The sequence below is a fragment of the Pelobates fuscus genome, chromosome 10 (genome assembly GCF_036172605.1).
Source record: "Pelobates fuscus isolate aPelFus1 chromosome 10, aPelFus1.pri, whole genome shotgun sequence".
In the NCBI taxonomy this organism is placed as follows: domain Eukaryota; kingdom Metazoa; phylum Chordata; class Amphibia; order Anura; family Pelobatidae; genus Pelobates; species Pelobates fuscus.
The window spans coordinates 99648366-99665415 of record NC_086326.1 but is presented as its reverse complement, the minus strand read 5'-3'; the positions used below and the strand labels follow the sequence as shown (position 1 = coordinate 99665415).

Sequence of the window (17050 nt, the reverse complement as noted above, 5' to 3'; positions counted from 1 at the left end):
AACCGCGCTCTGGTCCCGCTACGTTGTTGTCATGGATACCCCACCCGGTGTCTCCTGCAGGCTCTCCCGGTGATGTGTCAGGCTGGGTTGAAGAAGCCGTAGCGGGTCTCAGAGAGGCGGTCTATGCTAACTGACCCCCAGCTCGAAGCACTTCCGCCCGGCCTGTGACAGGGAGGGCAGCCTGGGGCCTGGAGGGACAGGTGAGCTGGTACTAACTAAGCCAGGCATTGTCCCCACCCGCCTGTCATTACTAATATAATGAGCCCCAGAATGGAGAATGCATTAACATCAATTAGTGTTCAGGGGAATGTATTGACATTACCATCTTGTTATAAATGGTCAGTCTGTGATAGGCTGTACTTGTAGGAAATTCACAATTATTGCTCTGCAACCTATATAGCTTTATTAAGGTAATAAAGTATCCTGAGAAGGAGATGTACTGTTACAGTTTGTCCTGTGTGTGTTTGTATGTAAGCTCGTTGGAGCAGGGTCCTCATCGACCTGTTGTTCCTGTAACATTTTGTAATTGTCTCATTTATTGTTAAATTTACCCCTTTTATAATATTGTAAAGCGCTGCGGAAGAGGTTTGCGCTGTATAAATGCAGACAGTGATAATAATAATATGCGTAACTCATAATGACGCACAGCAAACCGTTGAACATTTGAGGAGTACATAAATATATCTTTAAAAACAAAAAGTTAACTGGGGTGTTAGTCATGCATACATTTTTTGTTTTTGTTTTTTACTTATTTTGTATTGTGGTAGTGAAGTGTCCCTTTACAACATTAAGGGGGTATGAAAGCAGATACTTGCCCAGGGTTTATTTAATATTAGAGGGAGACTGTACTTAGCTGATATGCTTTGTGTCTGACAAATGAGGACATTCAGCGTCACTCGAAACCCCGTAGGAAAGCGTCACACAATGCTTTCCTATGAGGGTAGTCCTAATGTGAGCACGGCTATCGCCTTGCATATGCATTACGTACAAACAAAAATAATAAAAACTACGTTTTGTTGATTACCCATAACAGCATGCAGAGATAGGCTATATACTCTGACTATAGCAAGAGGAACTGCATTAAAACATTTACTATTCCATAACCACTGCAATAAATTGTTATGGTGGTTGGAGTTTGCCTTTTTAAAAGAACACAGGCTACAACCAAGCACCTTTTAGATTAACATTGGGTGGGATATCATTTAATCTTTTGTGCACTGCAACTACCTGTAGCATCTCTGCTGCGTGGACATGGTGGAATTAAATGCCTCAAGCAGTTCTAATAAGCATGCACACTTATTTAAAATTTATATCAGCATTTGTTTAGTGCCTTGATACTTAATTGAGTAATCCATTAATAAAAAATATACCAGTGTATTTGAGAACTCCACAGGACTGGCCGAAAATAAGACGCACTAGGGCTTATTTTCGGGGGATGTCTGATTTCGGGGGGAAACGGTAGTAAGCATTTGCTAGAAAGCATGTCCAAGTTCAGGGGAATTCCCCCGAACATAGACAAGTTTAGTAGGGCATAAAAAGTTTAGCTTACTCGCGAATGGATCCCGCAAACCTATGCTGGGGGAAACATCCCCAAACATAAATTAGCTCACTCGCGTATGGAATCCCGCAAATCTATGTTCTGGGAATATTTTCCCAGCATAGATTAGCAACTAGGACTTATTTTCGAGCTAGGGCTTAAATTACAAGCATCCCCCGAGATGTCTTATTTTCATGGAAACAACGTACCTAACATGCAATATAATGTTACTGAAAAATAGTGGATTTCTCATTTCTTTTTTTACATGTGTGTTAGAGGTAAGTTAGTATCACTAACTCTAACGTAACTTTTTTACTTTTATTCCTCATTATCTTATTTTTGTTGTAAATCTGAGTATTGTTTTACACTATTTGCAGCTCATTCGCCATGAGTGAATTCCGGATACACCATGATGTAAACGAACTCATCAGTTTACTGCGTCTGCATGGAACTGAGGGAGCTGAACATTACATTGATCTTCTGCAGAAGAATCGCACTCCTTATGTAACAACTAGTGTCTCAGCCCATAGTGCCAAAGTAAGGGCCTGTCTTTTCCTGGGCACCAATCTACCCTATTTTATACAGACCTGAAATGTTAAAATTATAATAAAAGTCAGTATTACATACATATAAAATAAACATGCTAAGTACTATGCTTTAACAGCTAAGCACCAGGTAGATGTTTCCATTTAAGTTCAGCAGTGCAGAATCCAAGACTATGTGTATATACAATAATAAGTTGTACATGCAGAGTCAATGCATAACAAATTTAACACATTTTAATCTTTAACATTTATAAAAATGAATATGTATTGCATAAGCTTGGTTCAGTTTCACTATACCACATCTTTTAATAGTTCATATATGCCTCTTTATTTATTTTTTTTAATTCTTTATTTTTACATGACAGGAACAGTGGCATGATGTGAACATTTTGGCTTTCGCAGAATTCCCATAACTATAATTTTATTGACAACAGTCTACCAATGAGGCTTTGCGTATTCGGAGCATATATGCCTCTTTAAAGGAACACTGCACTGTTGAACTTACAATCCCTGTTAATGTATTTATATAGATGATACCTTTTAACACATGTATTGATTGAAAGATATTATTAAATACAAAACACTGCAAATTTTATTTTAAAATTATATGCTAGTATATGTGCAGGCTGTATACTTAGTACAATGTGTCGATATAATTAGAAGTAGGGTTTTTTTTTAGCAGTGTTCCATTCATAGTGGTCAACTGGTCAGCCAGTGAATGACCGGCAGGATTGGTTTCTTCAGCTCAGGAGAAGCTGGAAGCATACCACTGGCCATTCCAAAAGACTTGCTGCCCAGGGGATCCTGGGTAATAGGGCAAACCACTGCTAAACAGTTTGCCCAGTTGCTGGAGAACTGGGCCAGAATACTCCTGGCATCATGACCGGAGTGGTTATGATGCTTGGAGTAACACTTAAACCACTTGCATGGGGTACTATAGGGTCCCCTATGCAAGTTGTTTGGGCAACCTGCAGACCCCAGGTAAGTGGTTCTGGTGGAGCACAAGAGCATTCCTAACCACTAATGCAGGTTGTAAAATTATTGTTTAGGTTTAAAGTCTGTTTTTAGTTAGTATTTAACTATGAAATGAAAAAGAAGGCAGCATTGTAATAAGAAGAGAACATTTGTCTTTCTTAATGTGCTTCGAACACTGAGGGGCCTGTACAGCAAATCCTGAATTGATTGTCATTCACCCTCTAAAACTCTGTACATACATTTAGTACAACGAGTTCAAAACAGGCAGTGAAGATGCCTAAGGTCCTCCTAGAGCTGCCAGATCCCCCATGTTTTCATGAACACATATGACTTGCTCAAGTTGATATGTACTTAAATTGCTGCCCTGCAATATGTTGAATACATATGCCACCGGAGGGTAATTCAGAGGGATTCGCTGTTTTGAATTGCGTTGTTTTTTTGTTTGTGGTTAGCATTGTTCATGTGTAGGCATGAAAAAATTATATGTGCCCAGACAAATAAAGTATTTTTGGCAACCAAGGCCAGACACCAAGTTGCGGGTTGGAGATTGATGATTATTGCACCTCTGAATTTGTGTAGGTTAAAATGCAGTTTCTAATTATTTCATATTTTGTATTTAAAGGTTAAAATTGCAGAGTTTTCTAGAACGCCTGAAGATTTTCTCAAGAAATATGAAGAGTTAAAGTCAAAGAATACTCGTAATCTTGATCCTTTGGTCTACTTGCTCTCCAAACTAACAGAAGATAAAGAGGTAATTGTACTGTTCTATCAGTTTATATTATTTATAAAACAGCAAGCCATAACTCTAAATATTCTAGATGTAACCCTTAAATGTCACAGTTCACATTGTATGATCAACCCATAATTTATAAAAAATAATCTGTTTTAAAAAAGAAATCTAAGCAAATGTCTCGGACTACTGAATAATTAGGAGGGAGAACCACAGGTTCACTTTTAAAATGCTGTCCAAACAGTGAAAGTTTTTCATTAAGATTCAAGTTCATCATGAAAAGTATATAGATGAGCACCAAGTTAGACAAACAGTGCAAACAAGGTATGCATATTCATTCAGGCACTGGTAATATTCCAGGAAGGGGGGAGTACTAATATTAAGTCCCTTAACGTGGAACATAAAAATATAAAGACAAATAGCTAAACAAAAATGACAGTAAAAACTAGATAGGTATGAACTGTATAGTACTCAGCCCCATATTGTGCTTCCAACTGGGTGCCTTTTCCGACATCAGCTGATATCAGCTACTGATCGTAGGATGAATGGCACGACTTTGGAAATTCGTGGAAAACTCTCTCCTTCCCCAGGGTGTGTGGCCGAGGTGATGGATAGTTTTCTGAGGAAAGTTGCAGAGTCTTCCGCAGAGGTAAGTTGGTAGGAGCAGCCATCTTTAGTAGCTAGCAGAACTTATTGTTTGAGTGACTGGTCTTCAGACAAGGGTGGAATAACACAGATCATTTAAGAAGAGGAGCTGCATTTCCTCGAATGAATAAGGTGTTTTATTCTTCACTGCCTCCTGGATCTCAGACTTGTCTCGTTGCATGAAAAAGCGCACTGGCACATCATGAGTGGCCCCGAGGCCGGAGCCCTGCCGGATTTGGTAAGTTGAAAGCATCCATCCAGCTGGATGCTTTTTATGGTGAGGTGTCAGTGAGGCCATTAGGCGATGTACAAAGTGAGGCAATTCGTGTCATCAACCGTTTCAGCAATACCCCTAATCTTTTGGTTATTGTGCCTCCGTGAGTCTCCCAGATTGTCCAATCTGCCCTGTACAGCTTTATGGGCTGCTTGTAGTTGGTGGATCAGCTCCTTGCTGTTTACTTGGTGGTGGGTCATGGTGGAGACTGTTTCCTCAGTTGTTTGCACCCTTGCTGTAACCACTATAATGTCCTCTCTAATTATATCAAAGTCGGCATTGAAGAAGGCCTCCATGTTATTCATAAGTGCCTTGATGTTTCCATTTGGGACTGAGGCTCTTAAATCCTCCATTTGTGCAGTGGCCACTAACTTCTTTGTATTGGAGATATCGTCAAGGGCGTCCATTACCGCTTCCTCCGAGGAGCTGCCGCCATTTTGGGTTTAGGCCTCGGTTGTAGAAGGTTGCTGAGACTGCCGGAGCCATCTCTAGCCAGGGTTTTAAGTTTCTTTACCTTCTACCCCATGTTGTGGGGGGACCTAGGAGGGACTCGTTTTTGGCCTGATTCAGGGCGAGTGAGCGCCGTAAGATGCAGTTATGCGGTGTAGGTAACGGGAGCTCAGCCGCCCTGCGTCTGCGCCCTCCGAAGTCCAAGCCATGTCCCCTCTAGATAGTTTGTGTTCTTGACCCTATAGTATTCCTTTAAATATTTGTGCATACAACTATCTAAATCAATAACTACCATCTATCAACTTAAAGGAACACTATAGTCACCTAAATTACTTAAGCTAAATAAAGGAGTTTTAGTGTATAGATCATTCCGCTGCAATTTCACTGTTCAATTCACTGTCATTTAGGAGTTAAATCACTTTTGTTTCTGTTTATGCAGCTCTAGCCACACCTCCCCTGGCTATGATTGACAGAGCCTGCATGAAAAAAAAACTGGTTTCACTTTTAAACAGATGTAATTTACCTTAAATAAATGTATCTCAATCTCTAAATTGAACTTTAATCACATAAAGGAGGCTCTTGCAGGGTGTAGCAAGCTATTAACATAGCAGGGGATAAGAAAATCCTAATTAAACAGAACTTGCAATAAAGAACGCCTAAATAGGGCTCTCTTTACAGGAAGTGTTTATGGAAGGCTGTGCAAGTCACATGCAGGGAGGTGTGACTAGGGGTCATAAACAAAGGGATTTAACTACTAAATGGCAGAGGATTGAGCAGTGAGGCTGCAAAGGCATGTTCTATACACCAAAACTGCTTCATTAAAGGACCACTCTAGGCACCCAGACGACTTCAGCTTAATGAAGTGGTCTGGGTGCCAGGTACCTCTAGGATTAACCCAGAGAAACTGCTATGTTTATAATGAGGGTTAATCCAGCCTCCAAATCCTCTAGTGGCTGTCTCACTGACAGCCGCTAGAGGCGCTTGCGTGATTCTCACTGTGAAAATCACAGTGAGAGCACGCAAGCGTCCATAGGAAAGCATTGTAAATGCTTTCCTATGCGACCGGCTGAATGCGAGCGCGGCTCCTGCCGCGCATGCGCATTCAGCCGATGACGTCGCGATCAAGATGGAGAGGAGGAGGAAAGCTCCCCGCCCGGCGCTGGAAAAAGAGGTAAGTTTAACCCCTTCCTCTCTCCAGAGCCCGGCGGGAGGGGGTCCCTGAGGATGGGGGCACCCTCAGGGTACTCTAGTGCCAGGAAAACGAGTATGTTTTCCTGGCACTAGAGTGGTCCTTTAAGCTAAAGTTGTTCAGGTGACTATAGTGTCCCTTTAACCTGCCTCAACGCCATTTATAATTGTAGCGCATGATACACTTCTATACATGTTTAGTGCTAGGTAGATCCTTTTTCTATCAAAAAACAGTATGTTTTCCAAAATTACTTTACAAGCACTACGCATAGTGCTTTTCAAATTCAAATAACTTAATACACATCTTAGACTGTTTCATTGAAAAGCGGTCTCCCAAACTAACCCTATCAAATTCTACAATATAAAAGCATTGAAGGCTTGTCATATCTAGACTGGGACTCCATGCCTTCACTCTTTCAGGACGTAGAATGGATACATCCCTTAGATAGTCTCATTGTATTCCAAGTAGAGGTTGGGCAGGGAAACTGTTTGCCCTGCTCACCAAGAACCTTTTATATATGGTCTTTTGCAATAACCCAAACCTCTGTCTCTCTCACTTGGAGACTACCACCCATATATTTTTCCACCTCAAACTCTGCAAAATAGTATAACTGACACCATACCAAGTAAGGTCTTTAAAAATTCTCAAATATGCATAAATCCCCATCGCCAATATTCTTTGGGACAATAAAATGTACAAAAAAAAAAGAAGAAGGGTTCAGGTGACATCCCTGTAGTACCCCTGCTGCTGACATTTTTCTTTCCTTTTAAAAATGTCTATTACTTTTAACACTTCTAAATTATTCTAAGGTCTGACTAAATGCATCATCTCCTATAGTATTCCCAGATTTAATCATACTGCTCATCTTATACATTTAAACTATAAATCTGTCTGTACCGTACCTTTGCTCACACCTTTTCTTTCCCACACCACTTTTTAATAGTAATTTTATCACATTTCTTTATTTCTCTGCATCATCACCTTTGCAATCCCCTCCATTAGTTCTTTAGTCTTTTACTTACTAATCTTTGGGGGAAAAAATAAGCATTGTGACTAATAGTAAAATAGTGCGTAAAATTGGTTATAATACAATAAAATGGGTGCTAGTATCACCTATGTGGGTCACTCCACCACACATAAACAAGTGAGTATAAAATAGTAAAAGTGGTGAGAGCACACACAAAAAATACAATAAATGTTACCACTATGGTCAATTAGAATCCTGTAAAAATAAACCAGGAGACAAACATAGGGTTATAACGTACAAATAAGTATTCAAATGTGAATAATTGTACACACTCACATATTTCGGAGCTCAGACTAAGAACGTTGAATGGATAAATGGTAGGGATTGCTGGATACAAATGCTGTCAGCTTACTTGTTCCTTCTTTTAAACACCCAGGATGCAGACGTTTAAGAAAGGTTTATTTAACACAAAGTAAAATCAGCAACAAAGTTAAAAACCAGCGATAACACTGTCCATACACTGTCGCGTTTCAGCCGAAGCCTTTTTTTAAAGTGTGTATTCATTCACTCTGTTTCCGTTTTAAATGGGTCCCATTTTTGTGCCTTTTCGATGTTCGATCCTTGACTCCTCCCCTTTTTTCTCTCGGCGTCCAGACACAACCATCACAGGGCATCCTTGCGTCCTTACGTTAATTCTATTGCATTCACTTCCGCATTCGTCATTCATCACGTGGAGGGGATTCCTTGCATTGTACCCAACAGTCTATATTATTTAAAGTTATATGAATGTCCACATATAATATATGTATAATGGCATTTGCATAAAATATGGATTAAAGTACATACAATATTACATTCAATTAGATACTTTAAATATATCACAACAATAAAATCTGTGAAAATATAAAAGAATTAATGAGAAAATATTGAATCCATACAATAGACTAGGAAAAATGGTGACCAATACCATTTGTTTTAATGGCCATGTCTAAACTTCTGCTCAATTGTGAAAGTAGATCACTTTACAGGTTTTTAGAAGCGTGAAAACAGAAACAGGTCTCATGATTGCAGTCAAGCACGCAAGAAAAGCATTATATCTAAGAAAACTTTTTTTTTTTTCACCCAGCTCTAATGATACCAACTGTGATGGCAAACAACTTTGAAAGTTCCCAAATGCCCACTTTTTATTTAATAAATGGTTCTTTACATAAAACATGTGGGATAGAAATGTGTAAAATGTCTTTCAAACATGAAAGTCCCCAAACACTGTACTCCATTCACGCAATACATTGTTTTACACACAAACTACTGGTTTTAATTTGCACAATTATTCTGTCAATATGATTGATCCACCTGCTCTAACATTAAAATATCCAGAAAACCCGCACTGTCATGGAGTCCTTTTGAGAATATACATAGTACAAACCTCTACAAAGGTCAGAAGAACAAGTTGGGAGATAACAGGAAGTATAAGAAAGTTTCTTGCTGGGAGTAGCTGTAAAACAGATGCTGTAGACAGTAATGTTTCATACCAGTTGTCAATTTGCAGAAATAATAGTAAATGCTAATACTACTAAAGTCCCAAGTGTCATTTAATAGAAACCAGATATAAATTAACACTATAGCATTAGGAATACAAACATTAATTCCCAACGCTATAATGTTTTCCTCTTCATTTAGTTTAGTACCCCCCTTCAATCTAAATAAAACATCTTAAGACATTTACTCACTTTAGTTTTTCTAGCACGGCAGTTCAGTCTCTGTAGCCGCTCAATCAACCTGTGACATCATGCAGACGCGTCTATGTTGCCCAATCCATTGCTCCTCATAAAGGAGCCTTGGGAACAAAAAACGCATGTATGGCCAGCGCTGTGCTCTTCCAATGAAATGGAGGTTAGCTGTGAGCACAGAGTTTGACTTGGTTCTCAAAGCGGAAGAAGCTCTAGTGCGTGTTTAACCCTGCAATTTAATCATTGCTGTATCTATGAAATGACAATGTTTTACATTGCAGGGTTAAAATTAAATTAACACTTCATTGAGATGCAGTGTTCTGGATGCCTTTAGTGGTCCTTTCGAATCCAATGCATTCATATTTTCAGTTAGTATTGGTTACCACTTGTAGTCTAGTTATTAATGTGTAATCTATAGTTTTAAGCTATTGTTCCTTTAAGAACCTGGTAGGCTTTAAGCAGATTGGTAGTGGTACAAAATACTTAGCACTAAGATGTATATGAAATATAGACAATCTTTGTGTCACTACATTTCCTTTTTTTTTATAAATTAGCAGTAACTCTTCTAAAACCTAATCTTTAAAGAGACATAACCATTAAAGTGCAGTGGTTGTTGCCTAGAGTGTCCTGAGTTCATCCCTTGCTTTTAAGTTAAATGTCCCTGTACCTAGTGATTCTGCTATATTGGTCACATTAATATTGCAGAATTAACACTACTGCATTATCAAGGTCAATTGTGTCCATCCTAGGTGGTTGTGGATAGTCCAGCAATCTCAGCCAATCCGTGTTGCTAAACCCATAAAGTATAAGTCCTGTTAACCTCTGAAATAATTTAAAAGTAAAATATATAAATCTTCCACTTTTGATGTTGTATCTTTTTGAATTTCTATCCATTCAGATTCTGCTGTAAACGTGTAGCATTATTACATTTGAAAATAACACAAACACACTACCTCCCCTACATGTAAATTAATGTCTGCAGATAAAATGGCCTATTTTGGTTAAGGTTAACTAAAGAGTCAAAGATTTAGAAAAAAGACTAATTGTATCCTGCATTGATATTGGCATTTTTCAAAGTACTTAAGCGCTTATGTTGCAATGGTGCATCATCATAACGCTCTTTCGTTGTTTACCTCTTTCTAAAGTGAACAACAGTCTATGTACAAATGTGTTTTCAAGTAACTACTGTGCAGGAATTCCAACTATAGGCCTATAAAGACGTATGGTAACAGAACGAAGGGGACTTTTCTATTTACCGTATACACTCGCGTATAAGTCGACCCGAATATAAGTCGGGACCCCTAATTTTACCCCAAAAAACTGGGAAAACTTATTGACTCGAGTATAAGACTAGGGTGGGAAATGCAGCAGCTACTGGTAAATCTCTAAATAAAATTATATCCCCCCAAAATTATATTAATTGAATATTTATTTACAGTGTGTGTATATAATGAATGCAGTGTGTGTGTGTGTGTGTATGTATGAGTGCAGTGTGTGTGTGTATGAATGCAGTGTGTGTGTGATGCAGAGTGTGTTTGTGTATGTGATGCAGAGCCTTGGTGGGGGGTGGGCATTTTTATTATTATTTTTAAATTATTATTTTAATATTATTTTTTTTGTTATATTATTAATATATATATATTTTTTATTTTATTATTATTTAAATTTGTATTCGTACCCCCTCCCTGCTTGTTAGCTGACCAGGGAGGGGGGCTCTCATTCCCTAGTGGTCCACTGGTGTGCACTTTGTAGGAGGGGGCTGGCAGAGAGCTGTAACTTTACCTTTCCTGCAGCTCCTGTCAGCTCCCTTCTCTCTCCTCCGGTCCGTGCAGCTCCCTTCTCCTCCAGTGTAAGTCTCGCGGCAACGCTCTGACCCCGCGGCTCTCGCAAGACTTACAGTGGAGGAGAAGGGAGCTGCACGGACCGGAGGAGAGAGAAGGGAGCTGACAGGAGCTGCAGGAAAGGTAAGTAACAGCTCTCTGCCAGCCCCCAACAGGACCGCCGGGCTTGTAATGAGCGCGGCGGTCCTGGTCTGTATTATGGCAATGTAATACAGACAATTGACTCGAGCATAAGTCGAGCTGGGGTTTTTCAGCAAAAAATGTGCTGAAAAACTCGACTTATACTCGAGTATATACGGTACCTACATTTACAAGCTTGCAGGTTGCCTAATTGTGCTAGGCCTCTGTTTAAATAATTTGGATCAACATTAAAAAAACAACAACAAAAAACTTTCAAATGATTTGCCTACAAAAAACCCCATGGGCTGTAATGGTGACTTCTGTAGATAAATCATTAGAAAAGTTTGTGAGCACCTCTTATGCTGATCCAAACTAATTAAATCGAGGCTTTTGTTTTTGTTATGGCAAATGAATGGAGAAGCATCATTAACTCTCTTACATATAAACACATACTCCCCTCCCCCTCCCTTGTATTAGAACGTGTACTTTATTATTACAATAACAGCCCTTACAGTCACTTAGAAACATTTGATGTTAGGCTGTTTCATAGGTTAGAACAATTATAGACAAAAACACCAAAAATATACTATAGTTGATTTAGATATAAACATGGAAATTAAGAAATACGGTAAATAAATTAAAAACTGAAAGAAGAATATGAATATAAATTTGTATAACATATAAATTTAGGATCGAGTTGGAGTGTGCTCTACTCATTCCCTATGAAAAATTGTCCCTCCTCACGAGAAGCTTGAAGGCTCCTTGTGCAAGACATAATGGCATATATCTTGGTGCATTATGTCTGAGCCTCATACTAAATTCATTTGTTTTAGCCTCAGATTGTACTAAAAAACAAAAAAAATATTAATATAGTTAAATTGACATATTAAAGGGCTTGCCTAACCAAACTAAGTGTCTGTAGTGTTCTATTTTCTACTTTGAATTTATCTTTTGCGCAGTAATGTTGATTGTGCTCACTTTGTGACATACCATGGAGCATATATGGAAATACATTATTTTCACTTGTGGTAGTTAGTATAAACTTAGTAACTCTCTCCCACAGACTCTGCTATACCTACAGCAGAATGCCAAGGACAAAGCAGAGCAGCTTGCCTCCTCCAGCATGGCTGGTAGCAGCCTCCCTATCCCCCCCAACACATCAAAGATTTCCATGCAGGAATTGGAGGAACTGCGGAAACAGCTGGGAAGCGTAACCACTTCAGTGACCAGTGGACCACAGGTAGAGCTCTACAGAGAAAAACTACTACTGTGTAATGTGGATGTCAAAGATCATTGGCTTAAAGTTTGATGTTGCAAGCAGACTGTATTTCATATCTAGAATGTATTAATTGTTAAGACGTGTGATGGTTTTTAGTGAAGTGAATTAATCTGAAAGAAAAAATATGTATATCAACCTGTTCTCACGTATATTTAGTGTTCGTTTTTATTTTGTGCATCCCAAGATGTTTTTTATTTTAATTTTTATAAACGCTGACATTCTTGCAATATACGATTGACAAGATTTTCTTTGCGACCAACAACATAAGCTCTATCGTGGTTGTCCACTGGGTAAATAAGAATATTCTATAGATTAATGCTACTGTAATATTAAAAGAATGTTGAGTGTGCACATTAGACTTACTGATGAAACTTTGCACGTATGACCCCATAACACATGATTGACACAGTCAATGTCAGTGTTTTTTTGTATGCATTTTGACTGTTGATTATAGCAGTTTCTTGAACTGTTTTCGGATTATTAGTCTGTTATTTGGATTATTCAGATAACATTTGCACACTACACAGATCTCTCTTGGATGTAATTTTCCCACTGCTTTCATTCTGTAAGCGACTTGGGCAAGACGGAAAGCGAGAGATAAAGACTTCTTTGCTCCTCCATACACAAAAAGATGTACAACTGAGAGACAGATTGCTCATTGGCTTCTTCTATTAAATATGTATGTTTAAAACCTCTACCACTGACTGTCTTGTGCTAATTTTTGCTGATATTTTCAACATCTCACACCAGCCTGTTGAGGTTTTGCGGAAGGTGCTTAGAGAAAAATTGAACAAGAAGAATGCTGGGCAGCCAGTTCCAGTGTTCCCAGCCTGGGTGTATGAGAGACCAGCACTTATTGGGGATTTTTTACCTCTCTCCAACCCAGGCACTGATGTTACAGTTCCCATAGGTATGTGAAATAAACTACAGGAAGCAGAAGTAAAAGGAATGTATGGCATTGTGAGATTTGTCTGATCTTTTTTTTTTTTTTTTTTTTAAAGCAGAATTGTTTGTAGTAAATCTGTTTTCTTTTTCTGTCCCTGCAAGTTCTTATTTGTAAATCCTGCAGGGTTGTTTAACTCCATAAGCTTGCAGAAAACCAAATATAAACTTAATAAACTTCATTATCTCTTAAACAAAATACCAGAATTGAGAATCTGGATCTCCAGGAACCCAGAGGCTCTTTTTAGACTACATTTTCTTCTCATGCTAGGAACTTTTCGAAGATCTAGGAAACAGGTGTCACGGTGTAATACCCCAACACACAGAATTTAGGAAAGCAAGGGACAAGACTAGGAAATAACGTATTGCCGGACCTTAGAATGGCCGACCTAAATGTTAAACAGAGAAAAGGTGTAATCAGAGACGAGACGAAGTCAAGGTAACGGAGAGACAGCAAAAAAAAAAACTAGCCAGAGTCAGGGACACGGTAATCAGTCAGACAGGCAAACAAGACAGGAAAGGGTTAAAGATCAATACAGAGTCAGATACAAAGCCAAGGTCAATATCAGAATAAACACAAGAGATCAAGGAACGCACTAAAGGGTACTGAAACAGAAACCACGATAGGGCTAGGGAAGTTTAAATATCCTTAACTGACATTCGATTGGTCCACATCATTCCCACGCCTCCATTCCTGGGGGCGTCGGAATGACGTGGGCCAATGGGAGCCTGAATCTACTTTTGGCGACCACTGCCCCTTTAAGAGCCCCTTTACAAGTCGATTTACCTTTATTTTTAGACATAATAGGTTAGCCTGGCTAGTTGCCACATCCTTTTTGTGACAGCATTATAGGACAGGCTGGGTGGGCACTACACCTTTTAAAGCCTTCATTTACTTTTATAATATTTATAGACCGTGACCTCGAAGTCGATTAATTCTCAGTTAGTTTAGTGAAGGCTTCTCTGTGCCATTGTCTCTCTGTTAGCTTCCCAAGCATTCTGCACAGCAATAGTGGGTAACATTGTGTCAGTACTTTTTGTTACAGTATCCTACAAGCTTATCTGTGTTCAGTTTTATAGGCTAGCTTCATTTTCTTGGATATAGCTATCCACCCTCTCCTCCCAACCTGATTGTTGATGAGGCTGATGCAACACAGGTTTCCACCTTATAGCTACCTTCCAATTATAGTCTAGTAGCCTCCTGCATTCTGCTACCCTTCCTACCAAATTAGGATTGCTGAGCTCATTAGCTCCCTTTACGGAATTATATCTTGTGTGATTTTGTGACTTACTTTTTTGTTCTTTGTTCTATATACTCTAATAAATTGTGTTTTTACAATTTTCTTGCATACCTTAGAGACTTTACTGTGTCCTCTGGACTTTATGTCCACTGGCCACCCCAGTGTACATTTTTTTTTTTTTTTTTTTAATTCTTTATTTTTGCGGGTATATGTGAACATCGCGCTACAGTGCGTGCATTAAAGATAATCAGCAGATGATACAAGTGATAGCAATAAACAGCAACACATGCAAAGTATGCACCCAAATTTTTATATGTAAAATATTGTCTAGCGTGGATTCCTCCTGTCTAGGCATTCAGTTAGCTCAAAACATGGGTCGGAGGGAGCTGGAAATTAGCTTGTGCTCCCTACTTGTCATCTCGTTCAGCTATGTCTGGGGTTGGTGGAGCTTAGGCGCGTGGGCATGGAGCGATGAGCAGTGTTGTGTAGTGTGCCCTGATGTTGCCCGTGCGCTCCTATGAGGAAAGGGCATGATTAATTAAAGCAAAGTAAGGTGAGGGGGGGGTGATTGGCTGGACTTAGCGTCTGGTTAATGGCTTACAGAGCCAGGTACATGTAACATATGTACATATGTATAATGGAGTCGGAGGCAATGGGGGGGTATAGATTGCCCGTCCCAGATAGTACAATATGAAGTTAGTGCAACAGAAAAACTTATGCAGCATGAAACATAAAATGTAAAACATAAAATATATAACATAAGACAGTGCCTTGCGTGGCAGCATTATCAGCAGGCGTTGTCGGTTTCAGGTAGGGAGAGTGTCTGATCGCGCTCTGATTCCTCGAGGCACGAATGGGCTTATGGTGGCTACAGTCCACGAGGGGCTGGTGTCCGCCGGGGTCGCAGCTAACGGCAGGCCTAGGGCTCGGAGGAAGGTCGTTGCTTCTGTCTTGTGCGTTAGAATGTGTTGCTTGCCGTCCTTCTCTGCCATCAGTCGTTGCTGCCCCCACTTGTACTTGATGGATTTTTCCCGTAATTGTTGAGTGATCTGTCCCAGTGACCTCCTCCATGTCAGGGTGTGTCTGGATATGTCCCTGAAAAAGGTGAGGTGTGCTCCCTCAAAGGGGACCGTGGGAGCGTCTTTGGTGGCACCCATGAGTGCCCCCCGGTCGGATTCCCTGTTAAATTTAATAAGTATGTCCCTGGGAGCCTCCTGTGGTGCTTTGGGGAGCCGAAAAACGGAATCTATGCCCATCTGCTTTATTTGTTTGGGCAGCAGCAGCGTAGCCAAAAGCCGTCTGCAGTAGTGTGGTAGTTCAGCGTCGGTGACTGTTTCTGGCACACCTCGGGTCCTCACATTCCTTGCTTTTGCCCTGTCCTCCATGTGGGCTAGTTGAGTGGATAGGGCATTGCAATGCCTTTGCAGCGCTCCCAATGCTGCGTCAGTGGCAGTTTGGGTGACCCCTGCACCCTTGAGACCCTCTTCCACCGTTACCACCCGGCTTGTAAGTGTCGAGACCTCCTCCTTAACTTGCACCATATCGGCGTGAAATATCGCTTGTATTTCTTTGGCTAACGCCTTAATGTCGGCTTTCGTGGCGGGAGCTGAGTCTCCTAGTTCCGAGGGTGCCCCTGGCTTGACAGGTACTCTCGGTGGAGGTAAGTATGCCGTCGGGCTCTCGTCCTCTGATGAAGGTGAGGTGGAGGCCTCTGTCGGCGCCATCTTGCCGAGGTCAGGCCTCTTGGCCGTGCGCATAAAGTCTCCTATATCCCTGGATCCCGAGCCCGGATCGGTCTTATACTTTTTTGCCTTCTTGCCCATGTTGTTAGGCACTGGTAGGGCGTCGGGTAGCCGGTTGATTTTGCCTTTATCACTGATTTTCGGCGTTTGTGTGAGCCGTTACAGCGGAGCTACTGCGGGACGCGTCTCTCTCGCTCGGGTCCCAGTGTACATTTTTATCAAGAGGTTAAGCAGAAAGCCAGGGGCAGCAATTGTAGTATAACCACTACAATAAACTATGGTTATTGTGCTTAGACGGTCCCTTTAAACACGCATTTTTAAAAATATAATATTAAACACACATGCAGAATAAAGTTTAATTGTTCTAGTTTGAGTCATATTTTTACATTTAACAAACACACATACCTTCATATAGGAACTGCTATATCAAATGGTTGGTATATTAATAATGTAGTTTGTGCATGTCAATTATATAGTCCCATACACATGCACCTCTTCCTTTTTTTTTTTTTTTTTTTAATCTTTATGTATGAGCATATCAATGACAGCAACAGTAGACATTGTGTGCACATATGAAATTATTTAAGTTTTACAATAAATGCATAAATGAACATGCAGAAGTGCGTCACATTAGTCTGTGCATACATACAGGCAGTAACATGTATATATTTTCGCGTTTGATCCTGGTAACATACTTCAGTTCCATATAATAAAAAATAACAACTATAAAAATGAATATAATGCCGGAAGGCAGTAAGCACCCTCACCACACATGCTCCTCCTTTTTCAAGAAGCTATTAATCTACCTGGAATACTGTAACCTCACTGTGTGCAGATCTGGCA

At 40.0% G+C, this 17050-nt stretch overlaps 1 protein-coding gene across 2 annotated transcripts in view; it reads left to right on the top strand.

The window, feature by feature from the left end:
- The first annotated feature begins 6 nt into the window (after positions 1–6).
- Positions 7–17050, top strand: part of TUBGCP2 (tubulin gamma complex component 2) — a 151569-nt gene continuing 134525 nt past the window's right edge. For both annotated transcript variants that reach the window (XR_010085590.1, XM_063434366.1), the window contains exons 1-5: positions 7–200; positions 1915–2074; positions 3680–3808; positions 12067–12243; positions 13033–13192. Coding sequence is in view for 1 of the 2 variants with exons in the window: in XM_063434366.1 (XP_063290436.1) it covers positions 1925–2074; positions 3680–3808; positions 12067–12243; positions 13033–13192 (616 nt within the window). In the remaining variant the exon portion in view is untranslated. The remainder of the gene's footprint in view (positions 201–1914; positions 2075–3679; positions 3809–12066; positions 12244–13032; positions 13193–17050) is intronic.